This window comes from Aplidium turbinatum, chromosome 1 (assembly GCF_918807975.1).
Source record: "Aplidium turbinatum chromosome 1, kaAplTurb1.1, whole genome shotgun sequence".
In the NCBI taxonomy this organism is placed as follows: domain Eukaryota; kingdom Metazoa; phylum Chordata; class Ascidiacea; order Aplousobranchia; family Polyclinidae; genus Aplidium; species Aplidium turbinatum.
Genome location: NC_137472.1, coordinates 302919 through 324417, shown reverse-complemented (window position 1 = coordinate 324417; position 21499 = coordinate 302919). Strand labels below are relative to the sequence as shown.

At 40.9% G+C, this 21499-nt stretch overlaps 1 protein-coding gene across 1 annotated transcript in view; it reads right to left on the bottom strand.

Annotated features, from left to right (window-relative positions):
* The window catches only part of LOC145778495 (sushi, von Willebrand factor type A, EGF and pentraxin domain-containing protein 1-like), a 178906-nt gene that overhangs the window by 67532 nt on the left and 89875 nt on the right, over positions 1 to 21499 (bottom strand). Inside the window, exons 19-21 of the mRNA XM_082589985.1 lie at positions 18009 to 18173; positions 5219 to 5401; positions 1820 to 2011 (exon numbers count right to left, since the gene is read on the bottom strand). Coding sequence (XP_082446111.1) covers positions 1820 to 2011; positions 5219 to 5401; positions 18009 to 18173 — 540 coding nt within the window. The remainder of the gene's footprint in view (positions 1 to 1819; positions 2012 to 5218; positions 5402 to 18008; positions 18174 to 21499) is intronic.

Sequence of the window (21499 nt, the reverse complement as noted above, 5' to 3'; positions counted from 1 at the left end):
AGGAGCAACGCATTCTGCGATAGATACAGCGCTATATAAAAACAAACATTATTATTACTTTGACATAAAGCTAGGTGATCAAGATCAAGTCCTGGGTTCCTCCTAAAGTATGCAAACATTGCACTCAAACCCGTTTCTGGGCTCAAGGCTAAGAAGTTCAGAGTGCCATGGCATAAAGAGAGCCGTGGAATCACCATGAAAATAGATACTTTTGTACGGTGAGCATGTTCGAACGAAGTTGGAACATCATGTTTACATGGAGTGTGCAAGGCAGTCATTGCGTGAACGTTGCTATTTCTGTTTTTTTGTTTGCCCTCTCTTGTTTCAAGTGGTGATTTGCTTGAAACAATAGGAAAACGGGCATGACTAAGAGTAACCTCAATACCTTCAGTAATGTTTTGGAGCAAGGTCAAGCTTTTTTCTCAAAACCATTTCTACCACCTACTGTAAAGTCTGTAGTAGTTAAAGATTTAGTTATTAAAAGTGGTAGCTGGAATCTTGGCTAACTCAAAAACTAGAGCCAATTCAAGAAAACTTAGTGCATTTTCAGAATCAGGGGCCTTGAAATACCTTAAAATAACTCTCACATGTCCTGCCTTAATATAAAAAACAATTTTGTTGGCCTGTGAAAATCGATATACATCGTCACAAGATTCAAGAAACTGAAAGCAGTAGATATTTACTACGGTGAAGGGTGCACAAAGAAAATCGTGTCTGAAATGTGGTAGAATTCGACATTTTGAGAGTAATACACGTGTCAGTGTTCATGGAGTTGCTAATTAAACCACTTTGCTTGCTACAAGTTTGTGTTACTGCCTCTTATTGTGTCCATTAAGATGCTAGAGTGCATTAGAAGATAGCGAGTGAGCAGTTTCAGGGATAAGCGAAAATTCGATATTTTGAAAAAATTCAAACCAGGTGAACCAGGGTCAAACGTTAATATTTTCTTGTGAAATTTAGTATAGGAGATACACTTACCAAAAGGAACAATATTACAAACTGACGAAAAATTTAAAAAAAAAACAAATTTTTTTTTCGAGATTTTGAGCCAGCCTATTATACAGGCGATGTATTAATCCTCATGTTGAGGATGTATGTGCGTCTATCGAGGGCGAAGTCTTCTTCCCCACACCTCACAGTCCGTTGGGTTGGAAGAGTCCATGTTTAGGGCTAAAAGGCCACGCTTAATAAGTTCCTTCCAAGAATGTCTTGGTCTATCTTTCCTACCACGTTATGTGAGCACACGTGAACATCAAACTGATTGTAATATTATTACGTTTGAAGCTTTATTGAGAAAGAACATGTTTTCCTTTATCCGTCGCTGTATTATCTCCAGCAACAGTCTGATAACGTCTTTGATGAATTCTGATTGTTTTACAGGTCAGATTACTTCAAACATTATCAGCAGGCTTTTTATCTTGATTATTAAGTAATCATACTATCTGGTGTGCTTATTTTGTCTTTTTTGTGTGGTAACTATATTAAATTGTAAAAACAATAATAATAAGCAGGACCTTAGATGATATCATGATATAAAATGTTATTGCAATTTCGTTACAGCCAAGTTCGCAATTTTGATACAAACTAATACGTCAGTCGCTGAATGACAATGGAATAACATCACTCATTGTCTGCGATGTAATGTTTAGACGGCTGAAGAGTCAGATGGAAATAATTCAATATTTTAATCAGAGACTTCGACATTGAAAATCCGAGTCAAATCTAAGGTTCAAATTCTTGTTCAATAGAATTCAATCTACGACTGGAAACCAACACCAAGTACCCGAATTTCTAATCACAAAATGATCAACCAGCTCACCTAGACTACAATGAGGAGGTTCCTCTGTCCATGTCCCATCTGAACGGCAACTAGCCACCAGTGTCCCTGTGGGCTCGCCCAACATCACAAAGCCATCATCACATGAGTACGTCACAATATCATCGATTCTTACGATTCCACCTCTGCTCGCGTTTCCGTTTAGAGGCGGATTAGGCACAATGCATGTAATTTCTGTAACATCGAATCGATGTGAATTTCTTCAAAATTTCAATTGTTTGTGCATTGTCGTCTAAATACACATTCGAAAATTGAATTTATAGCATATAACAATATAGTTTTTTGTTATGCTCAAGATTATCCAGTAAGCTTATTTAAAAAATTATAAAGGTTTGATTTTGAACATGATCATTGGTGTGGATCGATTTAGATGGGTGTTCCGGCGGGTCAATTGTCCTCTTGATTAATATGATTGTGATGAATTTTTGTTAACGTTGAATTTGCGTTGTTTCTGTGTTCTACGTGACGTGGATTGCCTGACTACCAAGAGATTTCACAACTGATTGTCGCTTTTTGCTGCGTGCCGGGAGCTGTTGTTTCTGGAGACCATTTGCCTTTGTGTTGGGTTCAGTATTTGGTAAAGCAAGCTAGAGGAATGTGTGAATTCGGATTTAAGTTAACTCGTTAAGAATTAAGTGTGTACAAAATTTCAGCTTTTATCCTAACTCACTGAATCAAGTCATACGCAATAAATAAAAATACAAGAAATGATTGCAAGCATGGTTGAGGCAGGAAAAGGAGAGATAGTAAGAAAGCATTGAGCCCCTACTCTTGTAACCAAAAATAAAAAGCTGAACATTGGACAACTGAAGTAAAGAACTATGAAGTATCTAAATAACGAAATAAAAGAATTAAAAGAACTAACAAAACTGACAGAATTGAATAAAGGACTAACTTAAAGACTAACAAATCTAAATTTCAAAATAAGGAAGACTTCAGAAGGGGTGGTCAGCACATCCCTGCAACGAAAGGACTTTAATATACTATAATTGATTTTGCTGTAAGCTGGAACTCTACTATAGCCTAATTGTGTATAATAATTTGCTTAAAATACTGTATTGTTTGTTAACAGGCTTACGTCACCGTAACTCAGCGAGCAGTAAGTTCATAATTAATGTTGGTTACGCTGTCCATTACGTTACGTGTGTCGCTATTACTGTGTGTAGGCTATAGTCTAGTTTCTTAATTGATAAATGGAAGGTGACGGTGGCCATCGGGTGTCTCGTACGTTTCCCGCTGGCAGTGGGACAGGGGGCGCTGCGTCTGCGGGTGGTACGGCAGACCACCCGGGCGTTGGGCAGGTGTATTCTCATGGGGTTCATGGCAGCTTTACCCATGCTGATTCCAGTGCAGAAGCTGTACTCAGGGACGTCAGACATAAAAAAGAGAGGTGCTGCAGGGGGTTGGAGAATTAAGGAGAGGTCTCCCCATGGTACAGGATGAAGCGTCGCTAGAGCGGGCCTTGGCTAGTATGGCAGAGTTGGAGGACAGCTTTGGCGAGCTGTTGGAACTCGCTAATAAACTGGATGGCACTGTGATGCAGGAGGCTACAGAACAGGTCAGGTCAGAGATTGAGGAGTTGAGACGGACTATAAAACAGAAGCAAATCTCCAGGGTAGATACAAAATTAGGTACTATAAAAGGAAAATCAACCACCAGTGCCTCGAGTAGTCGCTCGCGCCGTTCATATAAAGGGATTGAAATCCGGCTAGATATGGAAAAGTTGCGGTGAGAAAAACAGATGCGGGTGAACAAAGCCAAAGCGGGGGAAGCCAGAGCCAAAGCCGAAGCAGAGGAAGCCGAAGCCAGAGCCGAAATTGAAATGCAGATCAAGGCAGCCGAACTGAGAGCAAGGCAAAGTAAGCTTGAGTTGTTTTCACAATGTAGATCGGACCAAGGGTCGGAGCGCGGGCAACGACGGCCTACGGCCAGTAGTCTCGGAGTAACCGACCACATCCCTACAGCGACAGAAAAAGTTCACAGGTGGGACGCTGACATTGTCAATCCGCCTGAGAGATCCCAAGACACCCATGGGGCCGCTAGCATAGATGCCCAACCTAAATGGAGCAAGGCTAAACATGAGAATTTAATGGAACCGCCACATAGAGAAACCCCCCTGAGTAAGCTCTTTTCAGGGAACGCCCTCACAAACAAGCATAGAACGTGGACAAGATAATTTTTGACAAAACCGCCCGGGGAGACCCATGGGGCCACTGAAAGAGAACCTAATTATGATCAACGTGATGTTTATATGGAGAGGGTTGCGAAGCCGTCACAAACATGTACCTTAACTGAAAGCAAAGATCTTGAAAGTAAAAGATGTAATCCGCCACTAGTTAAAGATCATGGCTTAGAGACTACACATATTATGACACCTTCACCAGGGCTTGATGCAAACAAAGGTGATGAGGATCAACAAAACTGGTTCTATAAATATCATAATTGTCGCACTTTCTATGACAGGGCCGCATTGATCAACTATGACGGCAACAACAAGCCATTTATCTTTTTTAAAAACCGTATTGAATCACTAATGGAGAGTTGTCCATTTGAGGAAAATCGGCTGATTTTGCTACAGGCAGCCAGCATACGTTGCGCCGCGCAAACCATCTCCGACTTAGCATCGGATACTTCTGGTTGGAGCGAAAAGGAAAGGATTGATATGTCGCTGGATCGCTTGTCCCAACGCTTTGGTGTTAGAGGCGGATTTCTCGCGGAGCCAGATTTTCGGCGGATACGGCATGGCAATAAATTATCTGGAATGTCATCATCCTCAATAAAGGAATTTAAAGACGAGCTGGCTCAGCGTACCCTCTTCGCTAGGGCGTATAACCAGCATCACCAGCTAGAAGGACGTTTTGTTCTAGACTTGGCAGGTCAATTACCCGGATACGAGAAGAAATAATTTTTGTACTATTTGAATTTCAACGTATATGAGCAGTTCTAAAATTCACATAGTTTTTTTTTTGGATACGCCAGGCATGAATAATTTGACAAAGTGAATCCCAAATTTTTAAACTGTGCCTTAAAAACTAACAGAAATATCACTCCTAAAACATAATAACATAAAATCGACAGTCCCCCCGAACTGAGCAAGACTCCAGGAGCCCAACCTTCTAAGGGTTAAACAAATTCGAGGATTATTATTCATCATTAGGTTTAAAAAAAAAAATGTGGTGGAAGTAGAAATAATTGGTTATTTATTATTTTTTGAAAGACTACTTCTAAATATTTTGAAAACAAAACGATTGACTGCCGAAAACTTTGTGTTGATTAATGTTGTTTTTGCGCTAATTTTATTTTGCCTTAAAATAAATTTCTTGCATAGTGTGCAACTACGTAACATTAAAACTTTTAGCTTACAGTAACTTTTACACATACCTATGCAGTCAGGAATATCCACATCAAATTTCCCATCCATCTGGCAAATGGCTTCCAGTCTTTTGGCATTTGTGCCAGGGAATTTAAAGTTAGGCTTGCAAGTGTAAGTTATTGCTACGTCTTCTTCCACAGTTGAAATATCATGTGAAGATAAAGCATTGGCGACACCAGATAATGTGCAGCCTAACGACAGATTAACATGTTAATGTACACCAGGTAGGCCATTTATAAACAACGTAATTCATATATTCTACAACAGGAAAGAACTCGCAAAGAGAATTTTGTCTTGATGTATATTTATACAACTTAAGAAACCAATCCAATCGTCATGTTGCATTTTCTTTGGTAATCCTTTGAACCCTATATGGACATTTGTGACATATGTGTTACGTTTCAAATTATCGCTATTTATTTTACTGTAAAAGCAGTCATCATTTTCAATTTTGAAGACTTTCATTCTGTATCATCTGACAATAGTGCTATTTCATTTTGGAAACACTATGGTCTCACTTCATTAATTTGTTTGAACACAAAGTTCTTTGAGTCAGGTTCATGGCAGCAGCAGCTTAGCCTAGATGTTCTATCGTAAAGTTTTGGATTTTCAGAACACCCAGGTGCGTTGGATTTTTTGTTGTATTTGCAAATAAGACTGTTGAAGTAGTTGATAACAAAATATTTCATAAATGATGTTTATATATGCTACAGTCACCATAAGTTCAAATGTATCATATCTTTTGACTTGGTCAATCATGCAACTGTTTTCTTGATCTCAAAACTTTTGTTTTGTTAGATTTGTAAACAGTAAAGTTTTATTTTCATGGTGCAAAATGAATGCATGATCTTTTTATGGAAAACGTCGATATACAAGACCATTTGGTGGAAGAAAAGAAGATGAATGTTTTGATATCTTGGAGTCTGACGCTAAGAATGTTCCACCAGTGGACCCTTCTACCTTTGTTGATGTGCCAGATGACAGCTTTAGTGATTCAAGTAAGTTTTATATAAATAAACACTATCAGTGAACACGTATAATGGCTGGTCTTTAATATAACCAAGCATTGACTCGGCTTGAGTGGACATTGTCCCAAAAGAAACTTACATGTATTGCAAAAACATCCATTCCATGTTATAATGATAACTAGAGGCTCACACGGCAACAACAACTAAAAATCTAAATCACACCTCTCTACTAACAAACATTATTTGTTTTATTGATGTGTTCGATATAAACTCTGATGGTAAAAAGAACTCTCCACCATGCTCTCTTGAGCCACATTGAGTTTTGTATTTGTTTGAGAATGTCTCACTTATTTCTCAGTCCCACAATAAGTAATGTTTGTAATGCATATGTATATCAAATTCATAAATGGAAAATAATAGTAATTCTTGTCATTTACTTTTATACTGCAGCTTTGTAGTATTTTTCCTTACTCTTTTACAACTCGTTATTTTAAGATGAAAGCATAATGAAATCTATCAATCCACCAACAAGGACAACCAAATCACACTGTTCAATTTGGAGCTGTGTAAGAAAAAGTCCTTCCTTGAAAAACACTCCTTCGATGACCACTGTGAGTGAACATTGTTCAAGCTGACCCAAATTCCATCACCAACTCATTACTTCAAACTGTTATATGATGAAGCTATTGTGGAGCAGTCCTATTTCTATTTGGTACAGTTGGACCCTTCCAAACGTCTCAGCAAAACATCTAAGAAGTTTGCATATATATTTACAAAGAAAGGGGGTTATCTAAACTGTCTGGCTTCACAAGATGCTTATACTGTTAGAAGTGTGAAGAACACATTTGCATAGACAAAACCAAACACTGTGAAAACGAATGTGCCTGATGTAACAGATTTGCTACGTTTGAAAAAAAAAAACGTAGTGCGAATGTGCCTGATGTAACATATTTGCTATGTTTGAAAAAAAAAAGAAAAACATTTCTTTAACCATATCTGTCACTGCTTCCTTTTGGCGTCAAGAGTTACTGGCCGAGACCATCAGGTCTACGTCTCTCTTATTGCTAATTACTCCGTCGGCTTATATCAAATAACAACGGAAAAAAGTATGCCGTTGTTCAAAAGCCTTATCTATCACTTCAATCAATTTATTTCGCAAAATATATTCGTGATTGTGTATTTTAGGCAGAGAAGGTGATAAAGACTCGGTTTTTGACCTATTTTCGCCAGTTCTTGATCAAATTTCTCAGTTGACATTTTATTTTAAAAGTCTTTTTGCATAGAACACAGAATTTCATTAATTTTGTTTTTCCCGTTTTTGTGCAAACAGTATTCCATGCACTTTTTGCACTACAAAGCAATTTGCGCAAATAATAAATTGTCTTCCTAATTGATGTCTGCCAGCAAAGAATGACTCATATCGCGTCAAAGACCAACTCCCTACCCAGACAGCAAAATCGACGTTGAATCAATGTAAAAATGACGGATTTTGCTGCCTGGGTAAAGAATGGAATTTTAGCGCCGTCGTGTTATGACTGACAGACACAAAATGAAACCGCACGCTAATAGTCAACTGTCAATCCAGCTATTGAATATCATAAAATTTCTTGCATTTTATAACTGGCTGTGACAAAAGGTTTATTGTGAGCTTCACAATTATCCGATACCAACATAATCGGGATTAAAAGTAGGGGCAAAAAAAAAAAGTAAAAGTCAAGAAATCTCAGGTTTCTAGCGTCACTGCTTCTATGTGAAATTGCTGAATTTGCAGAGGGCGAGACCATAAGGTCTACGCCAGTAACAGATACGGTTAAACATAAAACATATGTTGACTAAAGTAAAATGTTTTCAAAAAATATAATTTTTTTTCCAGCTAAACGAAAACTTTATCCATTTAGGGTTGCTACGTTATTAGTTGCACTGCATGATCAATCATGATCATGAAGTTTGCATATATGTCCATATAGGGTTGCTACGTTGTTGGTTGCACTGCACCTTTGCTTTGTTTTGTTTTCCAAAAACGCAAGATTTAAAAAAAATACATAATTACATACATATTAATTTATATTGAAAAATAAATATTATATGAAAATTGAGACGGATAACGTCATATTTATGATATAATTTCCATTCATTTGTTCAAACAGTTACTGGTTTTGTGAGTAATTTCCCTGCAACAAACATTTACAAGACATAGGAATTTGCAATGTGAAAAACATCAGTAGAAACATGACATTAGAAGTTGTCTTTGATTGTGCTTGATAAAATTGTGGGAAAAAGAAAAACATGGTCCGCTTGAAAGCTCTAGAAGTAAATGGGTTTATGCCGACATTCGTGGCTTCAGTTGGTATTTGGCGGGTAGATTGCTCACTGTAATAGGAGGCAGAGAAAGCCCTTCGCAGTTGGATATTTTGTTATATGTATTTTATATACAATTGATTGAGTTTCGCTTTTAGCAGCATGATCGTTGCTTACTTCATAAGGTAGATTTAAACGGTCTGTCTTAGCCTGATGCTGCGAGTTTGCTGTGGCAATAGTAAGTTGCGTCAGTGAGTGGTTCTTTACTGTGGTTCGTTCGTTCAGCTTGAGGCTGCTGGTTGTTGAGTTTCTGTGTTGTTAGGCGTTCTTTGTTGCAAAATTTTTTCAGTTGATTAGTAGATTAGATGACGTAGTTCTTCCCTTTCGGCACGGTTGTTGATTTTAGGATTTTGTCTGCTGATGAATATGGCCTCTTTGAAACGTAATTTTACCGCGTCATTTTCTCGGGCAATTATTGTAAATTCAAAGTCGGTGTGACACTGTTGTTGATGATCAAAGACCGAACTTTTGTCTGAACTGAGGTGTTCTTTGATGCGGGAGTGGAGTGGTCGAATCGTGCTGCCTATGTGGCTTTCCCTGCATTTCTTGCATGCGATCTTGTAGACACAGTTCTTGGTGGTACATATGTCATCGTCCCGTAGTGGGCAGTTTTGTAGCCGGCCAGTTTCGTTTTTTTTTGGTTTTTGAAGGGTGTTTCTGAGGGTTCGTGAGCGTCGAAAAAAGGCGGACTGGCAGATCCAGGTCTTTGAAAACTCTCTTTGCTTTACGGTCCGCGTCGTCGCTCATATATCGTCAGACTAATAAAATAATGGCGTAACTCATTTTTTCTTGTTTTGAGATAATCAAAAAAAACTGTCTACACGGTTGTTTTTATCATATTTATTGTACAGTTAAACAAAAATAGCATGTCGATGCAAGTACAATGAGCATGTATACTTTGATTTGTTTCATTTTGCATCCCATAATGAGCTGGCATGACTTAGGCCATTTTCTGAATGCACTGACATGACTTAGGCCATTTGATATTTTGACTTTATCAATATGAGTTTTTTAACGGTGACATAATAACAGTGATAATACGACTAGAATTAACAGGCAAATCCCTAATAGCAACTCCAATCTAACGATAGGAGTTATATTTCATGCTAGACTGCATATTTCGCCCAAAAACAGTTCACAGTTGGCAAGACAAGCTGAATAAATTATCAGTAATGAAGCAAATTATCAAAAAAGGAGTGGCACAATGTTGGCATAATATGTTTTATAGATTGGAGATCATTGTATTTCCTCAATTTGATTGGAAGATGGCTTGAAAAAATAGAAATCCATATAGTGTCGTCTAAGTTTGTTTGTGACCGCTGCGGCAGATCCTCCCATTGTGCAGCCTTACATAATGGGACCTTGTACAATGCCTTTTCACTGCTTTCATGATTTCGGCCTCTAAGATCATGAACAGTGGGATCTCCAGCTTTCTTTTCAGGCCTAATACTCAACAAGCATCATCCATCGATTTTCATAAAATCACTGTGTTGCATCCTCTGTACATTGTTGGGATGCGGTCTGATCCTGGCATTCTGGATGATAATTTCGTAATCTCTCGTCGTAAAAATGTTGTTTACCAATTTTCGCTCGATAGTACTGTGCATTAGGGTGGGCCGTCAATGCACTTTTTTGTCAAATCACTTAGCAACTCGGCTCAGATAGGAGGCTTAGGTCACAAACAATTAATCTAAAAATTTTTTTTAGATCGGGCGGCGGGAAGACGCCGCACAAAAAAATCAATATCACCTAAATACAATAAAAAACGTTTTTTTTTTCCAAAAAAAAATAAAAAGTGCGGTAATTAAAAAAGTAAAAAATACACAAAACGACGTAAACACAGTCAAAAACAATCACAGAACGTAATCTTAAAGCGGGAGTTCGTTGAGGTGAAACTGGCAAATCGACCATTGTACCGCACTCCCGATATGTTGCTCAATGCTGGTGATGGCTCCTGTGTGCTTACCTGTATTGACGGCAGTTCCGTCGCAGCCAACGACCTGAATGCCTTTCACGTCAATTCCCTTGACTTCAAGAGCAGCCAACATCGTTTTGGCAATGTTGTTTCCAGTTGAACGCCCTTGAATGGAAACGTGGTCGATATATTCACCTCCTGGGTATTTCAGCATCACGTAGTGGTCTTCGATTGATTTTTGACGATAGCCAGTTATGCCATTCAATGTAAGAGCTTTATCCTTTCTGCCGTCAAAGTAAAGGCCTTCAACTATTGTGCCGAGCGAAATTGAAGCAAAGTGATTCATCTCTAAACGAAGCCGTTTTCGTGCACGAACGAGCTTGTTTTTATCCACTACCATCATCCGATTGAAATCATCTTTTGTGTCCAGTAATGTTGCGGTGGCGAGGGCAGCTGCTGCTCTACTCGAAATTCCATACCTTTCCGCCTCACGCGCAACTGTACGAAGATCGAAAGTACATCGCTCCTGCTCTTCTTCGATTTCTTCTCTGCCGATCGAGCACTCTGAAGGGAAGCGCCTTCTAGGAGTTTCTTCTGTATTGTCGTCATCCGAGTCTTGAGTACATTCTTCGCGTTCTTCCCGCTCTTTTTCTCGCTTCTCTCTCAAAAGCAATTGCTCCTTCCGCTCGTCCCTCTTCTTCTCAGATTTTTCCGCCTTCCAATCGACGTTTCCAGTGAAACCAATGCGTGCTCCGCGTTGGTCTTTAACAAAATCAACCTCGCGTGAATGCAGCGATTTGTCGTCAACGACGTCGAAAAGAGTGTCGAGGCAAAGACTGGCCTTCATTGAAGCTTTCCATTCAGCCGTCTTTCTCGCCGTGGGGATTTTATTCTTCATCTTAACCATGGCCCATTGCTTCAGAATCTTCTTGATCACTCCCTCACGCGTAATGATCGCCACTGTGGCGAAATTGTAGATGCTTGTTATCTTAGTCGCCACTGCTTCCGCCATTTCGCGCAGCCCCATTTCCTTCTTGCAATCTCCGGTGTCCTTCTTCTTCATGATTTTGTATTGTTCTTTCACTTGGGCGCAATATCGGAGAACGTCACCACTGGTGGGAAGAACCAGTTCATTCATTTCTTTGGCAAAGCCGAACACCGGATCAGCAGATCGAGTATATGCGGCCATGTTATAACTATTGCAGACCAATTAACTGCAATTAATTGGTAAACTGCCACCGGCAGCCTACTGATTACTTGTATTCAATCAATCAATGTAAAATTCGACGTAGGCTACCGCCACCACTACGAATTACTGTACTGAATACCTGTAATAAATTGCGAATTTTGTTTTAAATTTCCCTCCATTATTGTGAATAAACTTTTCACTGAAACAGAACCCAATTATACTTGCTTCAGTCAGTAGGCCAATACCCTACCTGTTTGCCTTCTCTGAGCACTAATATATACCTGATACCTGAGTACTGTGAGTAGTCCATATTACCTTGCCTTCACTTTTATATCTACCTTACCTGCAATGCTCATACCATGCCTTCACCTTTTATATAGGCTACCAAGTAGCCTACTTACTTGCATACCCTGCCATCACCTTTTATGTAGGCTACCAAGTACTTAGGCTACCGTACTTGTATACGCCTTCATCATCTTAGGCTATCGTACTTGTATACGCCTTCATCATCACCAAGTAGCCTACTTACTTGCATACCAAACCTTCACCTTTTATATAGGCTACCAAGAAGCCTACTTACTTGTATACCCTGCCATCACCTTTTATATAGGCTACCAAGTACTTAGGCTACTTGTATACCCTGCCTTCACCATTTATATAGGCTACCAAGTAGCCTACTTACTTGCATACCCTGCCATCACCTTTTATGTAGGCTACCAAGTACTTAGGCTACCGTACTTGTATACGCCTTCATCATCTTAGGCTATCGTACTTGTATACGCCTTCATCATCACCAAGTAGCCTACTTACTTGCATACCAAACCTTCACCTTTTATATAGGCTACCAAGAAGCCTACTTACTTGTATACCCTGCCATCACCTTTTATATAGGCTACTTGTATACCCTGCCTTCACCATTTATATAGGCTACCAAGTAGCCTACTTGCATGTTTAACTGTATGATGATTGATGAATCAACCATGTTTGATGGGTGTGCGGCACACAAACTCTGAATATACGCCACTGCAATATCTAGGGTTGCCATCGACATGAACCCCAAAATAAGGACAACAGAAAAATTAAATTTTCATACAAAGTAAAACAAACGTTTTTGAACAAACCTCAGCATTTATACGAGCCATTATATATCACATGCCATATTGTTTGCCAGAAACAATGTGTTCCAGCAACTCATTGTTCGTAAAAAAATACTTTGTGCATCTCAAGACAACTCAGGTCTAGGTTTACTTTTACTGTAGTAGAGATTTGGCTGTCATTCCACTAAGTTTATTCACTAATTGTTGAAAATAAGACAAAATAAGGACTCAAGTCAAAAAGAAGGACATTTCCTAGCAATAAGGACAGTAATATTTTCTAAGATAGAGTTCTTCAAAATAAGGACAAATCTTAGAAATAAGGACGTTATGGCAACCCTGTCAATATCCCTGGAATGGGGTGATTTACCGATTAGGTCCCAGTTGTGCGCCGTCTTCCTGGCGTTCAATTAAAAAATGGTTTTCGATTTCGCCATTTACTCGACAAACCTCCTAAGAAACTCGAGTTGCTAAGCGATCTGTTTCCGACGGCCCACCCTACTGTGCATGCTATCGCACTCCATTTGAGTGAGACCAGCCACGATGTAGGCCTACTTCTGAGTAATAGTGATGTCATGCTTCCATGCAAAGGCACAGTAGGCACTAGAGACATTAGAGTTTCTATTTTGATATCCACACCCATCAGCCATCACTCCAAATAACTATCTCTTCCAGACCGGGGCTTCCACAAATTACCCATCCGAAATGATTAAACTGCAAGAAAGCGAATACTTCACAGCGAAAATCACTTTCTGTTTCATTCCAAATAGAGCAATAAGCATCTTTTGATTCAAGATTGAATAGTGTAAAATTGTGTACCTGCAGCTTGGTTTTATAGTAGGCTACATAAATAGGCTACTGCTTGCCTTAGTTTCAGGACACAGAAGTACAGCCTGTAAATCCATTGTCCATACGGATTTTACTGTGCTAGCGGACTCTTTGTCTTTGTCTTCTTATCTCAAGCTTCAATCTTCAACTTGATATGGTCATCGTATTGTTCCTTGGTAATAATACTGTATTTGAATGAAACACACACGTCGCACTGACCCTTACGTGGTATGAACAGAGCACCCGGCAGCCCGTTGCAACCAGTTCCCCTGAAGCTGCACGTTTCGATGTTATTGGGCCGCAATGGACATGGAGCTGGCCAAGGGTGTGTGCGTGGCCCTCGCGTAGTTACGGCCACCGTAAATAAGCATACAAGCAAATGGCCTAAATTGTTTCAATTTGGACCTGGACCAAACAAAGCCCAATGGCGATGATATCACGGGTAACGGGGACAGGCTTGGTAGAGTTGGAAGCCTCCAGCCTGGTTTCACATATTGGCGGCGGATACATAATGATCGTCTCAGTGCCTTTTGCCCAAGTCTTTGCCATCACAGACTGGGCCTCCAAAGCCACATACGACATCACCATCCAAACTCAATTTGAAAATCAACCAATGCTCGTACACGAGCTGGAGCCAAAGATGAAAACGGAGAAGTTCTCATTATGAAATACTTCCCTAAAAAAGGCTGTGCTCAATGGTAGTATTCCTGATGATTCAGCAAGCTCTTTAGATTGTGGATAAGAACTTCAGCTGCATGGAGATATGGGCCCAGGAATGGAACGAGCTGCCACATATCCCTCCCCACTTTTCAGTTATACCAGCACTCTCCATCCCTCCTGGAGCAAACCTCTCAAAAAAGGCATGGGTCACATTGAACAGGATCAGATGTGACGTTGGCTGCACTGGAGCTAATCTGCTTAGATGGGGGTTGCATAATACGCCAATATGTGTCTGCGGAGCGGCAGAACAAACAATGCAACACATACTCCACGAATGTCCCATCTTACGGCCCCCAGGTGAAATCATTGGTATTCGACAACTGGACCCAACTACCGTATCATGGTTGCACGATGAGGCATTGCCAGTCTAAGCTACTACAAGTCAAACGAGAGAAGAAGCAAGCTCTTTGTTTTGCCGATGAAGTTGGGTTATGGTATAGTTCCAGGGTACAAGAATTTCTTCTTTCTGTACATTGTGACCTTTTTACAGTAATGGGAATCTACAGTAGGCAAGTCATCGAGAAATTTCACCAAAAGGTGATTTTCCTCTTTTCCCACTTTGGCACATTTAAGCTACCTACACATAAAAGTCAATTCAAACGTTTTAAAATCTATGTTTTCTATGTTCTCCTTCCTCCATCTGTGAAACTCAAGAATGATGGCGAAGAACTCAGCAACGAGCTTATGAAGTCGCTAAGTGTGATGTTAAGCTGAGAATTATATAAGTACCGTATCCAACAATGACTTGCTACAAAAACCTGCCATGGGTGCGAGAAGACTCCGAGAAACGGCGCATTGAGAAAATCTGACCTGTATCACAGTGTGAGGTGATAAGTCGCACTACCAGAGTGCTAGGAAAATGAAGCTTCTCAAAGAAACAGAGAGAAAACAGATAGATTTAAGTAGGGTGGTTACTTGAAAATGGCCAAGATTACGATACATAGAATAGAAAAAACATAATTATTTTGTGCTAAATTAATCGTCTAGACTTGTGATGAAATGGAAGCTCTATTCCAGTACAATTTAGATCGCCGTCTTCTGACCATCTACTCTGTTGGAGGAAAGCTTTACTTCCAGCAAACGATTACAAAAGATTTGTAAAATGGCCTAAGTCATGCGTTTGAGTTAGGCCATTTGACATTTTTACGAAAATACCACTTTCCCGTTAACGTAGGTCTTAGAAAATTATGTGGCAGATGCTCTACATTTTAGGGACCTACAAAACACTAATATCTCAATTTCGTCAAAAAGTGAGTTACGCCATTATTTTATTAGTCTGACGATATGGAAATTCAAAATGTATTGGGTTATATGGTATCTGGGGGGGTTTGTCTGTTTTGCTGGTGTCGTCGTCGTCTGGGTGGTTGTTTAAGAAAGTCCTTGGGGTATCCGTTTTCTTCGATTGTCTTCTCAAATTCCGTCAAGTGTGGTGTTGCTTTATTGGGCGAGGAACATCTATCCCTTCTTCTCTGTATTTCGTTTAAGAGTATGGTCTTCTTAGTACTTGTGGGTAGAGCCGAGTTGAAGTGTGGGAGTAGATTTGCCTTTGTTTTTTCTGGTAGAATTCGTGGTGGATTGCACCGTCTTTGTCAATTTTTATGGTGAAGTCCAGTAGTGAGATGGCGTTGTTTGTTGTTGGTAGTTCTATTTCAAAGTTAATAGCTGGGTGCGCTTGGTTGAGAGCGTTTTGGATAGCTAGGGCTTCCTTGTTGTTGACTGTCAGCAAGAATGTGTCGTCAACGTATCGTCTGTAGAGGGTGAGGTTTGTTTGGTTCCGCAGTGTCTGTTTTTCTAGGGTGTCCATGAAGAGGATGGCGAGGACTCCAGATACGGCGTTTCCCATTGGTAAACCGCCGACTTGGCTATAGAACTTCTCTTTGAAAGTGAAGACGTTGTTCTAAAGGATAATCTCGAGGAGGGAACCAATCTCTTCAGGGTGGAACGGGCTGCATAGTTGTGTTTTTCCTGTCGACAGTTTTTGGATTACGTTGTTGATCGCTTCCTTACGAGGGATGGAGGTGTACATTGCTGTCACATCCAGGCTGAAGGGAAGTTGAATTTTTTCAGGGTGTCTCGTGGCATGTCTCTAAGTTGATTGAGTAGTTCTTGACTGTTTTTAAGGTGTGCCGGAACTTCTTTCAATAAGGGGTTGAGTAGGGTGCAGACTAGGTGTGACAGTTTGGCGGCTGGCCCGTTTGTACTTGAGACGGTTGGACAAATCTTGATGTCAGATCCTTCTTTGTGAGTCTTGATCAGGTGGTAGAATTGTGGCATACTCGAGTTGTTGGTGATGTAAGATCTGGCCACGTGATGGGGTAGTTGAGCTTTGGTGGCTATAGTCTTCCATGTGCTATTAAGCACATGGCATGTGCTATTAAGCTCATTATTATTCCATGTCCTTCTATGGTTGCGCTTTTGTGATTCTTGAAGCTTTGTATACTTTTGGGTCGCTCAGGTGTTGTTGGGCCGTTGCATCGTAGCGTTCTGTTTCGATGATGCAAAATTCACCGCCCTTGTCGCTGGGAAGATAAGTCATGTTCTTGGCTTTTAAGCTTTTGATGGTCGAAAAGTCCTTCTTTGAGAGGTTACTACGTGTGTTTGTGACGGAAGATGTTTTCAGAATGTCTTGGATCTGGATTGACGCAATTTGTAGCTTGTGTTCTAGTTCTTCACTCGCTTGCGGTGGTTTGTGAAGGTCATCGTTGCGAGGGAACCGTGGTATTCTTGTCGATGGATCGTCGTCGCCATTGGTAGATCGGTGCTTATTTTCAGTGTATTCTCTCCATCGGGCTTAGTATGCCAGTTTACAGAAGGACGTTGTGATGCTCTGTATGGTTCGTTCGTCTGGTTGCTTCTTGATGGCAAATTTCGGTCCTTTTATGAGCAGGGTTTGTTCTTGGTCGTTGAGGGAATTTGATAGGTCAGTGATAGGAGGAGGTGTCCCTTGATTTTTGTCGTGGTCATGTTATGCGGCTGGTCCTTCAGTAGTCTCCGGTTTAATCTGTTTTTGTTACGGCTGTTGCTGTCATTGAATATTGATTTATTGCTTTGAATTATTTGATCCGCGTGGCCGGGTTCTTTGTCCTTGATTGTGTCGTTGAGTGTGTATAACTCCTTTATTTGGTTGGCTGATATCCGGTATAGATGACGGATCATTTTGGAGATGATAAGGTCTTTTATTTGCCGCCTTGCTGATTGCATCTTGCCGTACGGATGCGTAAACATTTCGGGTAGTTTCAAATTTTCGATTGTCTTTGGATAGGTGCTTTTGGACTTGAAGTTTTTAAGTACCAGATTTGGGCGCGGATGCGCCCGAATTTTTCACTGATTCTCATCATTTTCTTTGATGAAGCGAGGGTTTCGTGGCTCAGTCGAAGGTTATGCAATTGATTGAGTTTCGCTTTTAGCAGCATGATCGTTGCTTACTTCATAACACAAAAACATAACACCAAACATAACACCAACACAAAAACATACTGATAAAATGAATAAAGTAAAGCAGCAAGAATCAGAGTTAAACACGCAGAAATACAAAAAGCTAGTTATCGTCTTTAACATCAGGAGGTAGTCTAGTAAATAGTCACCAGAAGAACGCAAGTTACTTTAATTATCAAATGCCTGGTGAACAGTCTCTCTCTGTTTTTACATGGTGTATAATGTTACATTTGATGAACCTAACTTGTAAATGGAGTAAAAAAGCTGTGCTCTTTTGTTACGTTAAATTACTTGATTTGCATCGCTTTGTGTTGCAGGGTCTGGTTTGTAGTGAGGAACCAGGACAAAAGATGGATCCTGGTTTGTTGCCTTCATTGCATCTCCTGAGTCTCAATTCCACTCCTCCGCCACACGATTGATTGCATTTTCTCGAAACTGTCCAATGACCCCACGTGCCTGCAACCATAAGAATACATCTACTTTCAACAATGCTGTCGCGTTCAAGCTTCTGGAAACTTTTATGCATCTGCTTATATAAAAACATGTGCTCACTTTTAATGTGTCCTCATATTCAAGCAGGTGTTAACATTTAAGCATGCAATCATTTTTAACCAAATGCTCTTTCAAACGCCTACTAATATTGCACCAATATCTGATCGAAGCATATAAGCTCTCATCCAGTCATGTGCTTAGATTCAAGTATTTGCAAGTGTATGGCAGGACTGGAAGGTATGTAAGCAAAACCGTCGTTTGATGTACTGTCGTTTGTTGAAATATTGTTCGATGACTTTGTCTTTCGTTGAAATTTCGTTCGATGAATTGCCGTTTGATAGTCTGGTGTTACACAAACACGTAGTGCATCTAAATTAAATAATCATAACTTTGTTTGATTGCATCTATTTAAAATAGAAGCAAGACTGTAGACAGTCGCCGTGGTCGTCGTCGTCGTCTTTGTGTGAGCTTCTGGGACCGAGGGTCTATCCTTTACCACCCCAGATTTACGATGTTCCCGGACTACACTGGAAGGCTACTAGAGAGCATCCAGTCTTTGGTTTCGTCATCCATGACACGCAAACCTTCCACTCCGTTAGGTGGCTTGAAGATGGTACAGTCATTGATGATGTGGTCTGCGGTCTGTTCTTTGGCACCACATTCACAGGAGGAGGAAGAGGCCATTCCCCATCAATGCATGGTTGAGCGGAAAAGCCCGATGCCCGTACGGAGACGGTAGAGACGCACCCATGCCTGTCTCTGTAGTGTCAGGCCAACGGGGCGTCGGTGTCAGAGATTAACGAATGGAGTCTGGTAGTACCTGACTTCCATTCAGAATTACATTTATGGTCCGACCAAGCCGGCGAATATGTCTTGTTCATCAGCTTCGTTTTTGTTTTTTTTGTCGGCTGCATAGCCGAGTGGTGAGAACACTGGAACGGCAATCGAAAGGGCGCCGGTTCGACACCGCTCAAGAGCATGCGGTTGTGTCTGTGACAGGACACTTAAAGGCATGCCTGAAGGTGGACACGAAGATTGGCTTCCTTGCCTTCCCGTCCGCTTAATCTCAATCTTCAACCACCGGCTGTAAGCCTGGATACGACAAACAAAAACAGCTTCGTTGATCAGAAATTGAGCGACTGGCACAAATGGGTGTATTGATTTCAGTCAAAAGGAGTGCTCGATTGGAAGAGCAGATCTCTTTGGTGATAATGATTGGGCTCCAGTGCCCGTCGACCGAGATACAGAGTGGCTTCTTCGCGACGAAGCTCAGAGGGTTGGATGTCAGCAAAAATAGGAAGATTGTCCAATGTTGTGGGACGCGAGCACCCGGTTATTTTTCGCATGGCACTGTTGACGGGAGTGTCGATATTATGGCAGTGAGCATTGCGGCACCAAACAGGTGCACGGTGCTCTGCTGAAGAGTAGACAAGGGCTAAGGCTGCCATATACAAAGTGTCCGCCATCGCCCTCCCAGCTGGAGCCTGCCAGGGGCTTGAATAGCTCAGTGCGGGATGTCAGTCTCTTGCGCAGTGACACCAAATGGTGGCGGTACGTGAGCGATCTGTCCAGTGTCACCCCAAGGTGCTTTGGTTCGTGGCAGAAGGACAGAGTTTTTTGTTGTTCTGGACATGTAGCTCAAGATCAGTTTCCCGATTGTGTAGGTGGAAAGCTGCTGCCACAGTTTTGGTTTCGCTGAGTTTCAGTCAGCAATTCTGAAGATAAGCTGAAAGGGTTTTCATGTCCTGGCTCAAAGTGTCTTCTAGATTTTCCTACGACTTTGTGGAGTGGAGAATTGCCAGGTCGTCCGCATAAGCGTATTTTGCGGAGACCGTGGTTGGCAGGTCGTGGATGTAAATGTTGAAAAGAAGTGGAGCCAGGACCAATCCCTGTGGAACGCCGTTTTTCATACGTTTCAGTCTGATTCGCCGTGAGTTGGCCGTGGTGAAAGTGAAGCTTCGATTCCTGACGAGTTCCATAATCATATGGACCATATGTCGGTGAGGAAGCAGGCGAAGCAGCTTGCAAGTAAGGCCGCGATGCCATATGGTGTCATATAAGCAGCTGCAAGATCTATAAAGATAACAACGGCCTTCTTTTTTGTTTCAAAGCACTCCTCGATATCTTTGGTCAAGAGTTTAACCTGATCTATGGTGGATTTTCCGAGCCGAACCCCTGCTTTGTCTTTTGGAAGGAGCGGGTCGACGATTGGGTTGACACAGGCATAGATCAGCCTTCCGAGGATTTTGAAAGGAACACAGAGGGATATCGGGTGATAACTCTTTGGGTCCTCTGGTGGCTTGTGAGGCTTAGGGATCGCAACTAATAAAAGACTTTTTTTGATTTTTGGGATTGTGAGGTGGTGCATGCAGGAAGAAAGGAATCGACGTAACCAGGACTTAACCGTACCTGTTACTGGCGTAGGCCCTATGGTCTCGCCCTCTGCTAATTCAGCAATTTCACATAAAAGCAGTGACGCTAGAAACCTGAGATTTCTTGTCTTTTACTTTTTTTTCTTGCCCCAACTTTTAATCCCGATTAGTTGGTATCGGATAATTGTGAAGTTCACAATAAACCTTTTGTCACAGCCAGTTATGAAATGCAATAAATTTGCTGATATTCAATAGCTTGATTGACAGTTGACTATTAGCGTGCGGTTTCATTTTGTGTTTGTCAGCGGCGCTAAAATTCCATTCTTTACCCAGGAAGTAAAATCCGTCAGTTTTACATTGATTCAATGTCGATTTTGCTGTCTGGGTAGGGAGTCGCGATCTGACGCGTTATGAGTCATTCTTTGCTGGCAGACAATAATTAGGAAGGTAATTTGTTATTTGCGCAAATTGCTTTGTAGTGCAAAAAGTGCATGGAATACTGTTTGCACAAAAACGGGAAAAAAAAATTGATGAAATTCTGTGTTCAACGCAAGAAGACTTTCAAAATAAAAAGTGAACTGAGAAATTTGATCAAGAAATGGCGAAAATAGGTCAAAAACCGAGTCTTTATCACCTTTTCTACCTAAAATACACAATCACGAATATATTTTGCGAAATAAATTAATTGAAGTGATAGATAAGGCTTTTGACCAACGGCATACTTTTTCCCGTTGTTATTTGATATAAGCCGACGGAGTAATTAGCAATAAGAGAGACGTAGACCTGATGGTCTCGGCCAGTAACTCTTGCCGCCAAGACGAAACAGTAACAGATACGGTTATGGGCATGGCCTACATGGAAGGGCAAATCTTATTCGGCCATGGAGACTTGTGTGATTTCACGAGGTTGAAAGCGGTG